The sequence below is a fragment of the Cottoperca gobio genome, chromosome 1, assembly GCF_900634415.1.
Source record: "Cottoperca gobio chromosome 1, fCotGob3.1, whole genome shotgun sequence".
NCBI classification, from domain to species: Eukaryota; Metazoa; Chordata; class Actinopteri; order Perciformes; family Bovichtidae; genus Cottoperca; species Cottoperca gobio.
In genome coordinates this window covers 18,292,521-18,307,773 of record NC_041355.1, presented here as the reverse complement: position 1 = coordinate 18,307,773, position 15,253 = coordinate 18,292,521, and the positions used below count along the sequence as shown (strand labels likewise).

Sequence of the window (15,253 nt, the reverse complement as noted above, 5' to 3'; positions counted from 1 at the left end):
AGATAGTGTGCAAACATGTGACAAAACTGTGTGACGTATGCATGCGACGCCATGTTGGATGATATACAAATCAACAATGGCGTCTAAAGCGAACAACAACAGCAATACAACTCTGACTTCTTCAAAGTATTGTGACTCTCTGGAGTCCTCTGCAAAGGCAAGATTCAGAGGAAAAAGTCCAAATTTGCGGCCGTGACCCGTACACGTGAGCCGTCGGATTATATTGAGGATTTAGATTCATTACCACCGATTGAATATCCGGATATTGTGAACTACCTTGTGCTACAAACGTCGTGGGCAACCAACGCACGAATGAAGGCATACAAGAGCTTAGATGCTTATAATGTCTTTGTTTCTGGCTGGGTTGGTAGTCTTCTTACCAAACCACTGAAAGATGACAGGGTGCTCGTCCATGCCCGTGTAAATCACTCTCAAAGATCTCGAGATACACCGCTCAAGCTGTGGTTTGTGAGTGAGAAGAGCGGCGATGTTACATCATAAAGCTTTGCCGCTTCTCCTGGAGACGAGAAGTAAGGTCTTACAGTGGTATATCATAAGCACAAATGTTTAACGTAAACATTGAAAACATAGCTTTAGCATGAGCTCTTACCAGATATAAAGTGGACGCCACACACACACACGGGTGAATTGTGCTTTTTCTTCTGTTAAATCCTCACGAGTTATGTTGCTAAACCAGCTTACGGCGTTCGGTAGACAGAAATTCATCCCTCTTTTGTGGATCGTTGTTTTTGATGATTTTAGGAAATCTAAAGAACCGTTTCTCTGGGTCACGAGTAGTGTTATTACCACAATTATACACTGCGCACACGATTGGCATTTTCTTTCAATCTTAGACGTTTAAATACAAAGAAAATTACGAAGCGTTGCAGCAACTCTCACGCAAACGGGCGCCGTCTTGGTTGTGTATACAACCAACATGGCTGACTTCTGGGTTGGGACATAAGCGTGACGTCACATGCACACGATCTATTCTATGCATGATACATGTTTTATTGACATTTTGTAGGAAATTCTCTACTGCTCCTTGACCACAGAGGGGGGGGGGGGGGGGGAGTAAACTCTACTTATTGATTAACTTGACTGATTTAAATTCTACTTTATTCTCCAACTAATACGATTGAACTGGAATGGATAAGGAAATGTTACAATATAATATACTTTACAAAGCCACACTGGTGTATGACAAATACAGAGTAGAAGGGTGATTATTGTTGGTCACCTCTCATTGGTTGTTCTTGATTGGTATTTGCAGCAGCTGTAGGGAATTCTCTCTTGATTGCAGAATATAAAAGCCAGCTGAAACACCACTAAAGTATCCAGTCTGGTCAGCATCAGTGGTAGGCGTTTGTTGGCGTGAAAATGGAGCTGTTATATGGTGTGATTTTGTCACTGCTGGTTTGTTCTGCCTGTAGTTTTCGGTTCAGCGGTACTGCTCAGCATGGCCAGGATGCGCAAGACCCTGAAGAAGAGTGGGGGAGAATGGAGAAAGTGATAAGTGACAAAAAGGCTGAGGCTCTTGCACCTGAAACCAAATTATTGAGGGCACCGTCAAGTAGTGGACCTAAATCAAGTCAAGCAAAGAAAACTGAGTATCTGGCTGTATCAACCTCCGAAGACCAGAAAGAGGCTTTCAAGCCAGAAAAGGGTGTCAGACCCCTCCCTGGCTCGCTCAAAAATATTTTACTTAAGGCTACTGTCCCTACTATTGCACCTGTAAAAACCAGATCCCAGTTGGTTGAAGTCCTGTGCCATGTTGACAGAATGTATGTAAGAATAAGGAGAGATATCTTTAAGTCTAGGGATGCATTCAAGTCTTTGAAACTAGGCACCTGCCCCGTTAACCAAGGGACCAATGATCATTACTACTTTCTGTACCTTCTAACTAATGAACACTGTGGATTCAAGTACGAGGTTGGTAAAGGTTTTCTGTCTTTTCAATGCATAACTTTCTGCTTCATGTTGACAAAGCCCAACTAACAACAAATGTTTACGTTTCAGAATAATGCAGATTATCGAGTGACTAGCAATGTGATCCGCTACCAGCCAACCAGTGCAGTTTTAAGAGAGATGCCATTTGTAATTGCTGTGCAGTGTAACTTTCCCAGGTAAGATTTATTTTATTGAGAATACCAGCATTTATGTTGACTCTTAGTTTTATAAATTGGGGATTTAGATTGAACAATTGGCAAACTGTTAAGACTACAGGGCAATTGATGATTGCTGTTTCCAATTGGGTATCGTCAGTTTTCACTGTTTGTTGCAGGTTGTTTCACTCCTACAGAGCGGGCTTCTATCCTGTTCTACAGGGAGGCAGTATTTTCAAAGTACTGCAACGAAGGGGCAGTTTCGCCCTTACTCTTGAAGATGGTATGTTCCCTTTTATTTTTTACTAAATCTGGCTAGAAACATGTTGCTCAAAGTCTAAATGTCAACTTTTTGAAAGATGTAGGACAAACGCTAAAGATAATCAATATTCTTTGAGGAAATTATGTAACATGGTGGAAAAAGGCCATTTAAAATGGAGCATATTTGCTTTTAAAGAAAGTGATTTGGAATGTGTCAATGCTAAACCCTTTGTTCTGTGTGTGAGGGACTACAAAAGGAATAAGCAAAGATTCTGGGACATGAGAAAAATATTGGCAGCTTTTAGATTAATTTCAGCTAAACACTCACCGTAACACCAAAATGGAAATGTTGAAAAATAAATTCAAATCTGCAGGAGATTCTTTAATTCATATGATTTTATTAACTACTGTTGCTGCCACATGGCAAGGTCTGCAGTCATAAACATTTGAAGGTGTAGTAATAAAAAAAAAAAATGCTATAGCATGTACTGAAAGTGTTCACAGGAATTCATCACTATGTATTCAGACATCAAGAGTTCAGGCATCAAACATTTTTCACTTTCTTTAATTTGTTTTATGCTAATCTCTCAAAAGCAAACGTGTGCCGCTGCCCCACTTAATTCTGTAAGTATCAAACGGTCAGTGACTGATAATCACTTTTTCAGACTCAGGAAAACCCATCACTGGTGTCAAAACCTACACCTTGGGCCAACCGATGTACTTTGCGGCCAAGGGATTCGGAAGAACTGGAGATGTGAGGCTCTACGTCAACAAGTGCTTCATGACAGCTACCAAAGATTCTCAATCCACCTCAAAACATGTAGTCATTGACAACCACGGGTAAGAGCCATCTTATTTATCAAACGAGATGGGCATGTCACTCGCTTGACGGTAAAACATGAATGTTCTCTCTAATTGCAGCTGCATGGTTGATTCCAAGATTTCTAGCGAGTCAAAGTTCCTCGCTAGTACCTCAAAGGTGGTCCAGAGATTCTCTGTAGCCGCTCTGATCTTCAAGGACCAGCTTTCCACTAAGTCTTCAACACAGGTACATGGGTCACAAGCAGTACGGGGCTTTATTCTTAAATGGGAAAATGTATGTTAACGCTGAAGTTTATGTCTTTCAGCAACTCTACATGCACTGTGAGCTCTCTGTTGGGACACTAACTCCGACTCTGACTTCAAAGGCTTGCAACTATGATGCAGGTTCCAATAAGTGAGTTTGACTCCTGGCTAAAGTGAAACTTCCACAGGCGGCAGTAGCTTTCTTTTGGTCTTGTGGGATAAATGTTTTGTGTACTTTTTGTTTTGTACAGAACTTGTATTGTGTTCTCATTAAGCTTAGCATTTCAAGACCTGATAACTGTTTGTGTAGGTGGAAGGAGCTGTACGGTGATGACTCTGTGTGCACATGTGAGTCACCCTGTGTCCCAGCATCTTCAAAGGGTAGGTTTCAACTTTTGTGTTTATGCATGGAAAAATCCTTAACTTGAGTGTCAAGTCATTTTGCTGTCTCATAAGTACCTCAAATCCAGTGCTTGGCACTAAGCATTGAGGCAAGCTTAACCTGTAAAATGAGTACTTTTACGCACTTTAAAAGTTGTAATGTTTTTCTCAACAGCTTCTGGTCGTGTCATTTCCACTCAGTCTTGGAAGGTCGACGTGAGCAAGGGCAAATATGAGCAGCTTCAACCACGGATGACATTCTCGGATGCCGACACATTCACTTTGGAGGACCCCAGCATGGAAGAGCATAAAGACTTCCTAAATAACTGGGACCATAATTACTAAAAGTGTGTGGAAACTATCAGAATTTTAAATAAACAAATTCTCTCACTGGATGTTTCTATAGTCTATTCATGAAGAAATGGCACAACTCATTCCTCAAAGCTTTAAACTATGCATTTTAAAACTTATATTAACCCATTACAATACACTTGTCAACATAGTCATGTATCAACATGTGTGTATTGCTAAGCATTTCCTGGAAGTGTGTCACAGCATTTCTGTAGATGCAGTTGTGTACCACAAGGGGATGGAAGAGATTCACAGGCTTTGCATTAGTAACTTCATCAGGAAGTTCAATAACTCTCTGACTTAAAGGGTTTCCAATAAGCACATGTTGCAGGAGCTTTCTCTCGAGGCTTCTCTCCATGAAGGCCATTAAGTCTCGTAGTCTACAAGCCACAAAGTTGGGTTTCCACTGCGATGGGTCTTTGGTCAAAAGCAGATGCATTAGTGCAGTTTTAAAATGGCAATCCTTGAGAGCACTACTTCCTGACAGTGCTGCCCTGTTTCTTGTGGAGGAAATGTGCAATTTCCAGAGTTTGACTGTGGCATGAGTTTACAGGCAGCTGTTTTGAGATGTGTTCTAAGAAACGGTCCTCATAGCTGGTCAAGGAGAGCGTCCAGAAAGTATCCAAGCGGTCTGTGGAGCAAGGAGTAATGAAGAAATGAGCATCAGTGACTTTAACCACAGGATTCATACTGAAGCTAATCTTCTTCCCTGATCTGAAGCGAACTACCAGAGCACCCGGCGCACCAATGTAGCGAATGTTCAGCGCAAACTCGTACATGTGTGAAATCTGTTCCCATGCTTGTTTGATGGTGCTCTGAAACCACCTGGTGACCTGCGAATTTGACAGGAAGGTGGAGTTCTTCACGCAAAGAAGGCCATCAGTCATTTTTGTCTTTACTTTCCCAGTCTCGCAATGCAGCAAGCACACCATATCATCTGAATTAAAAGACTGACAGAGGCAGCCATTTTGGATTGTCTTATCTTCCACCAGTTTGATTTGACCGCATGCTTGCATATCTGGCAGCAGGTCATTTGCCTGATTGTTCCAGAGCAGACACTTGAAACTATAGGGATCAGGTGGGGTGAAAGGGACGATGATATTGCACGCGTCCACTATCTGAAAGTCTTCAATCACCAGACCGCCATTTCTATCGCACACGGTCCTCATGGCCTCCAATAGATCCTTTGCAAACCCCTCCAAAAACTCCTTGCAACTCGTATCGGACGAGACTTGAATACATTTAGAATGAAATCGCAGCAGAGTGTCGTTGTCCGGTAGCGGCACTTCAGCAGCGGTGCAGGTCACTGGGAAGGGCTTGCTTTCTACTTGGGAATTTCTCCCTAGGCATTTCTTCAAGAAGCGAATCATGGAAATGATGGAGAGTGTGTTCCATATGTACCAGAGGTAATCCCGCTCCCAGTCAGCGATGGCCTCCTCTGAAGTTTCATTTTCTGATGTCATGGTGTGAAGGTGTGACGGAGGAGGTGATTCTTGTTCTTTGGAGCTGAACACTTCAGGCTTTTCTTGTTGCTCTTGGGGTCTGCGTTGGTCTGTGAAAGAGTCATCAGTCTGGAGGTCCTCTCCCTGTTTAGTTTTTTCTCCCAGCTGTATATTTCTATTTTGCTCATGGTGAACTTGTGAAGTTTTCAGAGCAGTCTCAGGTTGACTTGGATCCACATTTGCTATAAAATGTGAGTTGTGATCAGCAGCGACTTCCTCTGAATCTTTTTTGACAGAAATATCTTCAAAGACCGACATTTTATCTTTTTCGGTAACATTTTGATCAGTCTGAATGTTATCCCGAGGCCCTCCATTCTCACTATGTGTCATTTCCTCGCTGACAGCTGCCATTTCGTGGTCCAGTTTCTCCCCTCCTCTCAGCAGTCTGTCTTCATGCTTCTGCATGCTCACTGTGGGGATATCATCCCATTCCTCAACCCTGGGCTTATCCCTCGGATATGCGAGGAGACCCAGAGCCACCACAAACACACGCAGCAGAATATCTTGCATCGTCTGTGAATAAATCAAACCGCATAAAGAATTGTTAGAGAGAATTTAAGGGATTAAAAAAAATATAGAGCTGAAACAACTAGTCGACTAATAATTAGACAGAAATTATTGCCAACTATTTGATGATCTACTAATCGTTATGTGATCTTTCATGCAAAAATTACACATAAGGAGATTTCCTGCTTTTCGATGCTCTCACCATCAGCCATCAGACTCAATTGAAAAAACCCTGTATTTTTTACCTTGCAGCGGTTTAACAGCAACTCCTGTTTTGTGAGGTAAAAATAGTGTTTTGTTGTCAAAGAGCTGTCTGCTGGCAAGGTAAAGTGCTGAACATATTCTAAATATAGTGTATACTTAAACTGATATTGATTATTGTTTTGGTGGGCTTTTCTTTTAAGTAGCTAAAATATATTTTGCTGCTGCCCTGGCTGTTTCTCCAAGCTGGGAGCACGCCAACCGTCATCTACTGAAGGTAATACACTGGCTATGGATAAGTACCTCATATAACCCCACTTCAAACTATCCCTTTTCACTATTTTCTGACATTTTATAGACCAATTGATTAATCTGCATATTAATTTATCATGAAAACAATCCTAGAATAACCCTAGAAAAAAAATAATTAGTGTTCTTTGATAATGTAAAAACAAAAGAAATAATAGAAACCCTTGGAATTAGATGAAAAAATACTTTGTGCGAAATGTTCCTTCAGGCAAATTTCATAATGATGCAAAGTAAGTAAGAAAGAATCTACTCCCTTGATGGCTTGGAAGCATCCTCTTTACTCATTTCTCTGAATACATTGTATATCAAACACCATTTATCGCTGAACTTAAAATGAAAGGAAAAAAATCAAGAATACGCACCAAAAAAGTGATCACTTGTTTCTGCTTTGTAATGTTCCGGTTACATGTGAATAGGTACAAAAGAGGAAGCGACAGACTAACCTTGCACAGCTACAGCCTCAGTGATCTCTTCCTATTTGAGATGTGGTTGTAGGTTGTGTTTTGTGACTTATTTCCTGCACAGCCTCTGCTGTGACATTTCCCTGTGCATTACACAGAAGAAAACAGATAGCACAGACTTCCTGTTAGTTTAACTGCATAGTCAGAAGTGAATTTACTCTGAGTCACTGAATGAATCAAACTTTCACAACATATTACATTACATTATGAAGCATTAGTCCACGCTCTTTTGTAGAAGTTGATTTGTGTCAGTAAGCCCCTGCCTTTTATATTGTTGTGGCCTTCTAACCGGTTTGTCGAGCTCTGCCTCATTCAGTGCAGTTGAGTTGAAAGGGCTTTGTGAAGTAAACTAAATAATCCCTCGGAGATTAAATAATTATTATATGTTGCCCCGAGATAAACTATTGTCCCTTGATTTATTTGGTTCTAGTTAAACATATGGAAACAGATTCAACCTTCTCCTCTTAGGCAACGACCACATTTTCCAGCCGAAGCGGCGGATATTTGAATGGTTGGAGATCATGTTTGCATGTCTGGATCGTTCTGGCTGCAGCTGAACAACACTGCGCCCTCGAGGGTTAGGTAACTTGTGTTAAAACTAAACTACATTCATATCAGACGGGATGGGAAAAAGTGAATTGTGAAAGCATTGAATTGAAAATGTGTTTCTGTGAACTGTAACAGGTTTACCTTTGAGAAAATGTGCAGCTGAATGAGAATCTTTAGTTACATCACACTCGACACCTGCGAAGGGAGGGGCATGGTGACAAGCGATGTGGTCAGCTTTGAACATCACCACAGAGTTCGAGAAACAGCTTCCACTTGGTCGGAGCTACTGTGTCTAATAAGTATATATAGCGCTGCAAGTTCTTTCCCCATGGACTATATTGTCACTGTATGAGTTGTTTTTCCATTTCCTTTGTTCATCCACTCGAAAGAAAATACGTAAGTGTGTTTTTGTGATTTTTCTTTCTGATCAATATCTGTGGGATGCCTGACTTTGTATTATTTTATTTATTAAATCAAGTCTCATTGAGATAAATATCTATTTTCCAATTATTATCTCTCTATCAAACTGATGAACCTGAATCATAAAGTCAGTTCACTATAAGCCTATGAGATTCTGCTACCACTTTCTAATAAGTCACCCTTTATTAAGGGATTATAATAGCTTCATTTATAATATTATTCATATTATTATGATAATAATATCTTAATTTATATAGCAAAGTTAAAATTACTTCACATACAAAACAATTACAAAACAAACAGCAATAACAAAATAAAAGTGCGGCAGTAACTATGAATATAGAACAATGCCCAGGCATCTTACTTCTTGTATATAATCTTATCAGAAAGTGGTAACTGGATTGCTACTAAATCTTCATTTAACACCACAGGAAAAGGGTTTAATAGCACTAGTTATCTCATCTGAAATATGTGTATCATAAAGCCATAAAGTGCCTTTTCTTCCACGTCTTCACTCATTGATTTCAAACTTCCTTCTGCATTTCCTTTCACAGATTTATTTCCATCTGAATTAAACATCCACCACATTTCCCAAAATGGATAAGTTTCGTATGATGTTCCAGATGCTCCAATCCAACCAGGAATCTTTTATGAATGGGATCTGTGGTATCATGGCACTCGCTAGTGCACATATGTACACTATCTTCAAGTTCAGCTGCCCCTGTATGCCAGAATACAACTACACCTATGGGATCGGACTGCTCATTATTCCATCCATATGGTTCTTCCTATTAGGTTTTGTGTTGAACAATAATGTGTCGGTGCTCGCAGAGGAATGGAAAAGACCCATGGGGAAACGGAGGAAGGATCCAACGGTCCTTCGCTACATGTTTTGCTCAATCACACAGAGATCCTTGATAGCACCTGCAGTGTGGGTGTCCGTCACGCTCATGGATGGGAAGAGCTTCCTCTGTGCTTTCAGCATCAACTTGGATATTGACACATTTGGGAATTACAGTCTCATGAAGGGGCTGTCAGAGACGGAGAAGATGAAACTGCTGGCGAGGATCCCGTGCGAAGAGCTATTTGAGCATCGGGAGATTAGAGTGGCAGCAACGCTATACATCATGTGTATATCACAGGTAGACTGCAGGAGGTTTTTCATCACTTTTCTGTGAATGGTTATACACTGAAGGGGTTATTAGCTGGCATGCTTTTGACAGAGACAGACCTGAACCAAACATCCGTCATAAGGCACATTTGAGTATTGTAGGAGGCCAAAATGTAAAAAGAAATAATCTCAATAGAATATACTGGGGGGTGCTAAATCTGAGTCCTAACCCATCTCACCCCCAGTCTATCTTCGGCTGTACTTTCAAACAAGAGGCAACAAAGCAGTAAAAATTCACTAACAAAAAGAAGTTGCTGTTAGTATGATTATTTGGAAGTTTGGTGTCATCGAGGTTAGTTAGCTTACCCTAGACAGTAACAAGAGCACTTAATATGGGCAATCTGATGTAGGGGTAGACTTTTTATTTTGTCATGATCATTTTTTTAAGTGTTGTTGTAATACTGATTTCCCTGAGTTTTAATTTCTCCATGCAGTCTAGAAATTCAAACTCACCTGGAACAAAACATGAATGTTTTTTTAGCCTCTTGTGGACAAAGCGAGTATTACAACAAACACTTAGAAAAATTATTTTGACAAAGAAAGAATTCCTCCTGCCCTCCTGTTTGCACAGATGAAAAAAACAGGAAACAAAACAATTTAGAGCAAATTTAGAAAAAGGATCACCCAAAATGTTTTTCTCGGATCTTTACCATAGCTACCATTGCCTTAAACATTTCTTTAAATCCAATTTAAAAAAACATCTATTGTGTGAATCCACTGGACCATTATAATACTGAGGACATGACCTGTGTCACAGCAATCATTTTGACCTGCTATAGTAGGAAAAGCACAAGTGTCAATAAAAAGGGCTTCTGTAATAAAGATGAAAAGAAAATCTGTAAATTTTGAAAAAGTGTGCCCAAAAGTTGGGGACACTTTAAGCAATTAGTTTTCCAACTTCATCACAGGATATGATGACGCAGCAAATTCAATTTTCTTTGCTTCATTCCTCAAAAACGGTAGTTAACCTAAATCTCTCCACCCGACTCTAGCTTTGCACTTTGAGCTCACTGAAGCTTTCCTCTGTGCATATTAGAGGAATAGATAAGCCTCTAAATTTATTATTCATGGAACTGGGACCTATTTCAATCCATCCAAAAAACACCCACTCTCTTCTTTAGGTCTTTGATCAGCCTAAAGGCAAATTATACAGACTTAAAAGTAACATGTCTCTGAAAAGTCCATTGATATACAGATTATGTTAATGGGCTATGAAACCGTCAGGAAGCTTCGAGAGATGCTTTATCGATCACTTCCACTATCTTCACTATCTGCAAGACAAAACACAACAGCAGTCAACATAAGACTCTGTTATCTAATTTCATATACTGCAGTATGATGTGTGATTTCATTTTCCCACACCAATACATTTAATAGTATATATATCCACTGCTCCTAATACTGGGACAGGTTAAAAGCAGAGTTTTTAACGTGCGTGTGTGTGACCATTAAAAGAAAATGGAAAGTCCTCCATTTTCATTTTCCATTTCCATATTTTACAGGCATGTGGATGGATGTTTCTGCTCATGATGACCTTCACGGCCTTCCTGATCCGAGCGATTCGACCATGCTTTACTCAAGCCGCCTTCCTCAAGACCAAGTACTGGTCTCATTACATCGACATAGAGCGCAAGATGTTCGACGATACCTGCAAGGAACACGCCAAGAGCTTTGCCAAGGTGTGCATCCACCAGTACTTTGAGAACATCAGCGGGGAGATGCGCAGCTTACACCACCATCGTTCCGGCAAGGACGACAGCGACGATGAAGACGAGGATGATAAGAGAAGTGACGAAGATAAGCTTCTGGGTATTAGGGCCCAGGATGACATGAATAAGGTTTTATGGAACTGGCACACCTGTAAACCGGCTCTGGCTCTGAGAAAGGATCAAATGGAGGGTGTGAACAATGGCAAACTGAACGGAGAGGCCAACGGAGCGGCAAATGGATTTGTAAATGGACACACCCCTGACGTGGAGAAAAGGGAATGGGCAGTGTATTATAGTAAGGTCTGAAGAGTTGAAAAGGACAAAGAAAGGCTTTGTCAAAGTGAGTTAGAATATATACATTTACGGCGACATATGTTTTGAGTGATGGTACAATACTTAAGACTGTCAACATATTTTTGTTCACATATATTTCAGTTAACTAAAAAGAGGTCTAGTTCTAGGTATATAACCCCAAACCTGTTTGTTGTCTTTACTGTTCTCACAACTATAACTCTGCCGCTGCTCTCTACGGGACAGATTTCTGCAAAAATCTGAAGTCTGTAAAGTGTAGGCTGCAGAACTGCTGTATCAGGCTGATGGTAAAGCGTTATTACAGCACTCTGGAGAGTTCTCATTGATTGACAAGACAAGTGAATGTTTGTGTTGCTCAAGTGCAGAGCCACCATAAATATCCCCGCGGCTCCTTGCTTTAAAGAGAGACTATGCAACTTTTGATAGAGGACATAACACAATCTTTCTCCTACAAAGGAAAAGTAGAAATCATAAGCAATAAAAACATACTCTTGCTCAAATCAATACATTCTTAGGTTTTGCTGCTACAGCCTTGCTTGGTCTGGTAATCTGGTTGATCTGGTTTATTACAGCGGTGTGAACCCTAAATAAACTAATTTGGCTGTGATTTAATTGTAATAAATGTTTCAACTTCAAGTTTAAAGTTTTATTTGTCAAATGTAGGTTGACACAGGGTCAACGGTACAATGACATGTGTTTGAGAGAGACAGCATGTCAGCTCAGCAGTCAAAGAAATATATATATAAAATATCAAAGAGTACTATATAATTAAGTTAAAACAATAATAAACAACAATATAGCGCATGTACATATATGAGAAAGGGAGGTTGTGCGGTACAATAATTATATTTATATTGATGTAGTGCAGACAGTGAGTGAGTGTGTCTGTGGGTCTGGAGGTTGAGAAGCCTGATGGCTTGGTGGTAGAAACCGTCCCTGAGTCTGGTGGTGGTGCAGCCAGGCTCCTGTGTCGTCTGCCTGACGGTAACAGGGAGAACAGTCTGCGTGCTGGGTGGAAAATGTCCTGAATGGCCGGGAAACTGTTGCCAATGGTGTGCTGTGACCGCCTCCACCGCTCTCTGGAGCTATCTGCGTACCAGACCGTGATACAGCCCGTCAGCAAGCTCTCGATGGCTCCTCTGTAGGAGTTTGTGAGGATGCTGCTGTTCATGCCAAACTTCCTCAGTCTTCTCAGGAAACAGAGCCGCTGGCGAGCTTCCTTGGTCACTGTGTCTGTGTGAAGTGACCAGGAGAGGTCCTCAGTGATGAGCACACCGAGGAACTTAAAGCTGCTGACCCTTTCCGATATGGATGGGGAGGTGTGTGTCCCCTGCTGACGTTGAGAGAGAGGTTCTTTTCTTGACACCAGCTGTGCAGTATCTTCACCTCCTCTCTGTAGGCCGTCTGATCATTGTTGTTGATGAGGCCCATGATGGTCGTATCGTCAGCAAACTTAAAGATGATGTTTGAACTGTGCTTGGCAGCACAGTCGTAGGTGAACAGGGAGTACACGAGGGGGCTGAGCACACAGCCTAGTGGTGCACCCTGTGTTCAGGGTCAACGAGGTAGAGGTGTGGCTGCAGAAATAACTACATCATCAAGCCGATTTTTAAAAAGTTTGAATTCATGCTTTGTCAGATCTGTCCACAAGACGACAAGCAACCAACTTTTACAATGCTGGTTTTCTGGAGTTTGGATCAATCAGCGCTACGCTAACATTGTAGTCGCATCAACACTCTAAATAATGTTGTCGAAGTTAAGCGTAAATACAGCAACAAATATACACCTAAATGCCGTGTAACTTAACAATCATACAAACTCACCTGCATTTAAGATGTTTATTATTGACGACAGGCCGCTGCCCACTGATGGCTACATTAACCTTTTCCTGCATTTTCTGATTCAACAACGTCAATGGTCTATCAACGTGTGACAATCTCAAACGTTGATGTCTTGCTTGAGTTAAAAAATATCAACTTGCATGAATGACGCAACGCACGGTGCAAATGTGCGTCTTTGTATTGTATGTCATCGAGCCACGCAAAATACTTTGCATGCTGTTTGATGTCACATAGTCACACTAAATCTTAGCACTTACCATTCTCCTGTAAACTGCAACTTGTGGTCACATTCAAACAGCAGTTTGATGGACTTCAGACAAACTCACCTGTTTACAAGAGTTTATCAGTGACATTAGAATCATACAAAAGAATATCAACTTTATATAATGATATTTATTATGCTTTGACGCACATTTCTGGCCTTGAACCTTGTTATTAGCAGATACACCTAATGATGCTTTATTTACAATCTGGCAAACCTATGATATAGGCAACAAAAAGGTTGGGACAGCCAAAACTATTTACATATCACTAAGAAAACAAGGCCAACATTTGCATCTCTCTCGCTCCCTCGTTTTCGTGCTCAGGTTAGTCAGTCCCTCCCTTGTCTTCTTCTTTTATATAACCTGTGAACATTTTCATACAGTGGTGGAAGAAGTATTCAGCAATACTACGATGTAGAAATACTCTCAAAACCGTGTAAGTAAAATTACGAGGATCAAACTATTTTTAAATTACATAAAGTAAAACTACTCCTATGCAGAATGGCCCATTTCAGAATCATATATATTATCACTGCATTATAATTAGTGATGCATTAATGTATACTTTAATGTTGCAGCTGGAATAGATGGAGTATTTGCTTTATACACTGCTGGGTGTCTTAACCTATAATAAAGCATCATTAATTATTATTTATATTTTGTATTAAGAATCTCAATCTGCAAAGTAACTCAAGTTATCAAATACATGTCATGGAGTAAAGATTATAATATAAAATGTAATGGAGTGGAAGTATAAGGTAGCATACAATGGAAATATTAAAGTACCTCAAACTTAGAGTAAATATACTTTGTTATGTTCAAACAGATTTCACATTCTGTATATCTTCAGGAAGCTGTTGTTGACAATGGAGTTTTCATCATATTTCACAAGAGGGCGTGCTGTTAACAAAACCACCAGCCTTCATATGCCAACAATGAAAAAACACAACCCTGAAGCAACAACAACACACAACTCACTTGATTGTGAATCCTGTAAACACCCAACAGTGCATGCAGTGTATTAAGGATTGTGTTTATGCTCATGCATCTGTGCACTCAATCCAGCTGTTCCTGTATTCAGCAGTAATGTCATTACTAGAGCAGGAGGGGGAGGAGGGGAGGGTCAATGAAGATGGCATGGATCCCATTGAAGCCTCCCTCCCTCCCCCCGGGGATTGGTGAAGCAGCACCCCCCCTTGACCGTGTCACAGCTCGCCCAGCAGCTGTTCTCTCCCTCAGCAAAATAGCCAGGGCCGCTGGTGTGGGGGTGGATGGACGTCTTTGTCCAGACTTTGACTTTTCTCTCTGTGTCTCCCTCTTTTTCTCCTCATATTATCTGCCTACTTGCTGCTTTGTTCCCTGTATCCACAGATACATCCTCCCCCTCTGCCCTGCCTCCTGCTTCTTCTTTGTTTGCAAAAGAGTGACATGATGTTTATATATAGATCAAACAAATCAAACATGAATAATAATCTGCTCTAAAAAAAACAATCATGTTAATGTGTGCAGGGAGGAAATGGTGAAAGAGGTTGCATCTACTTCTTCTTCTGTTGCTGACCTCTTCTCCACACAAATGGCTTTGTTTTGGTTGTCAGGACATCTGCCATGCGCATGCTGCTGACCGGGCCTCCCTCGACTTTGCTGCAAACGTCTCTCTCTTTTCTCCCTCTCACATATACATGCACAGGGGTGTGCGCACACAGACACATACACATACACACCAGCATGCTTGCAGGCACCCTATTCGTCAGTGTCAGGCTCATTCTGCCTTCCTTCTGCCTACAGATTGGAGGACAGAGGAAGTGAGGGAGGGCTGAGGGAGAGGAGAGTTGCGAGGCAAAACGG

The 15,253-nt window shown here is 40.9% G+C and overlaps 3 protein-coding genes across 3 annotated transcripts; 2 read left to right on the top strand and 1 right to left on the bottom strand.

Annotated features, from left to right (window-relative positions):
- Window positions 1–1,342: 1,342 nt before the first annotated feature.
- Window positions 1,343–4,207, top strand: zp3c (zona pellucida glycoprotein 3c). Its single transcript, XM_029443389.1, has 8 exons — window positions 1,343–1,932; window positions 2,020–2,126; window positions 2,285–2,388; window positions 3,032–3,206; window positions 3,288–3,414; window positions 3,494–3,582; window positions 3,742–3,812; window positions 3,988–4,207. The coding sequence occupies exons 1-8, from the start codon at window positions 1,381–1,383 to the stop codon at window positions 4,155–4,157; spliced, it is 1,395 nt and encodes a 464-aa protein (XP_029299249.1). The 5' UTR covers window positions 1,343–1,380; the 3' UTR covers window positions 4,158–4,207.
- Window positions 2,748–7,133, bottom strand: LOC115015806 (inositol 1,4,5-trisphosphate receptor-interacting protein). Its single transcript, XM_029443377.1, is given in 3 exon segments — window positions 2,748–4,656; window positions 4,658–6,178; window positions 7,126–7,133. Coding segments are annotated over 2 exon segments (1,890 nt in total). The 5' UTR covers window positions 6,176–6,178; window positions 7,126–7,133; the 3' UTR covers window positions 2,748–4,284.
- Window positions 5,340–15,225, top strand: calhm1b (calcium homeostasis modulator 1b). The gene is made up of 4 exons (XM_029443404.1): window positions 5,340–5,569; window positions 8,667–9,254; window positions 10,786–11,287; window positions 15,194–15,225. The coding sequence occupies exons 2-4, from the start codon at window positions 8,709–8,711 to the stop codon at window positions 15,223–15,225; spliced, it is 1,080 nt and encodes a 359-aa protein (XP_029299264.1). The 5' UTR covers window positions 5,340–5,569; window positions 8,667–8,708.
- The last annotated feature ends 28 nt before the right edge of the window (window positions 15,226–15,253 follow it).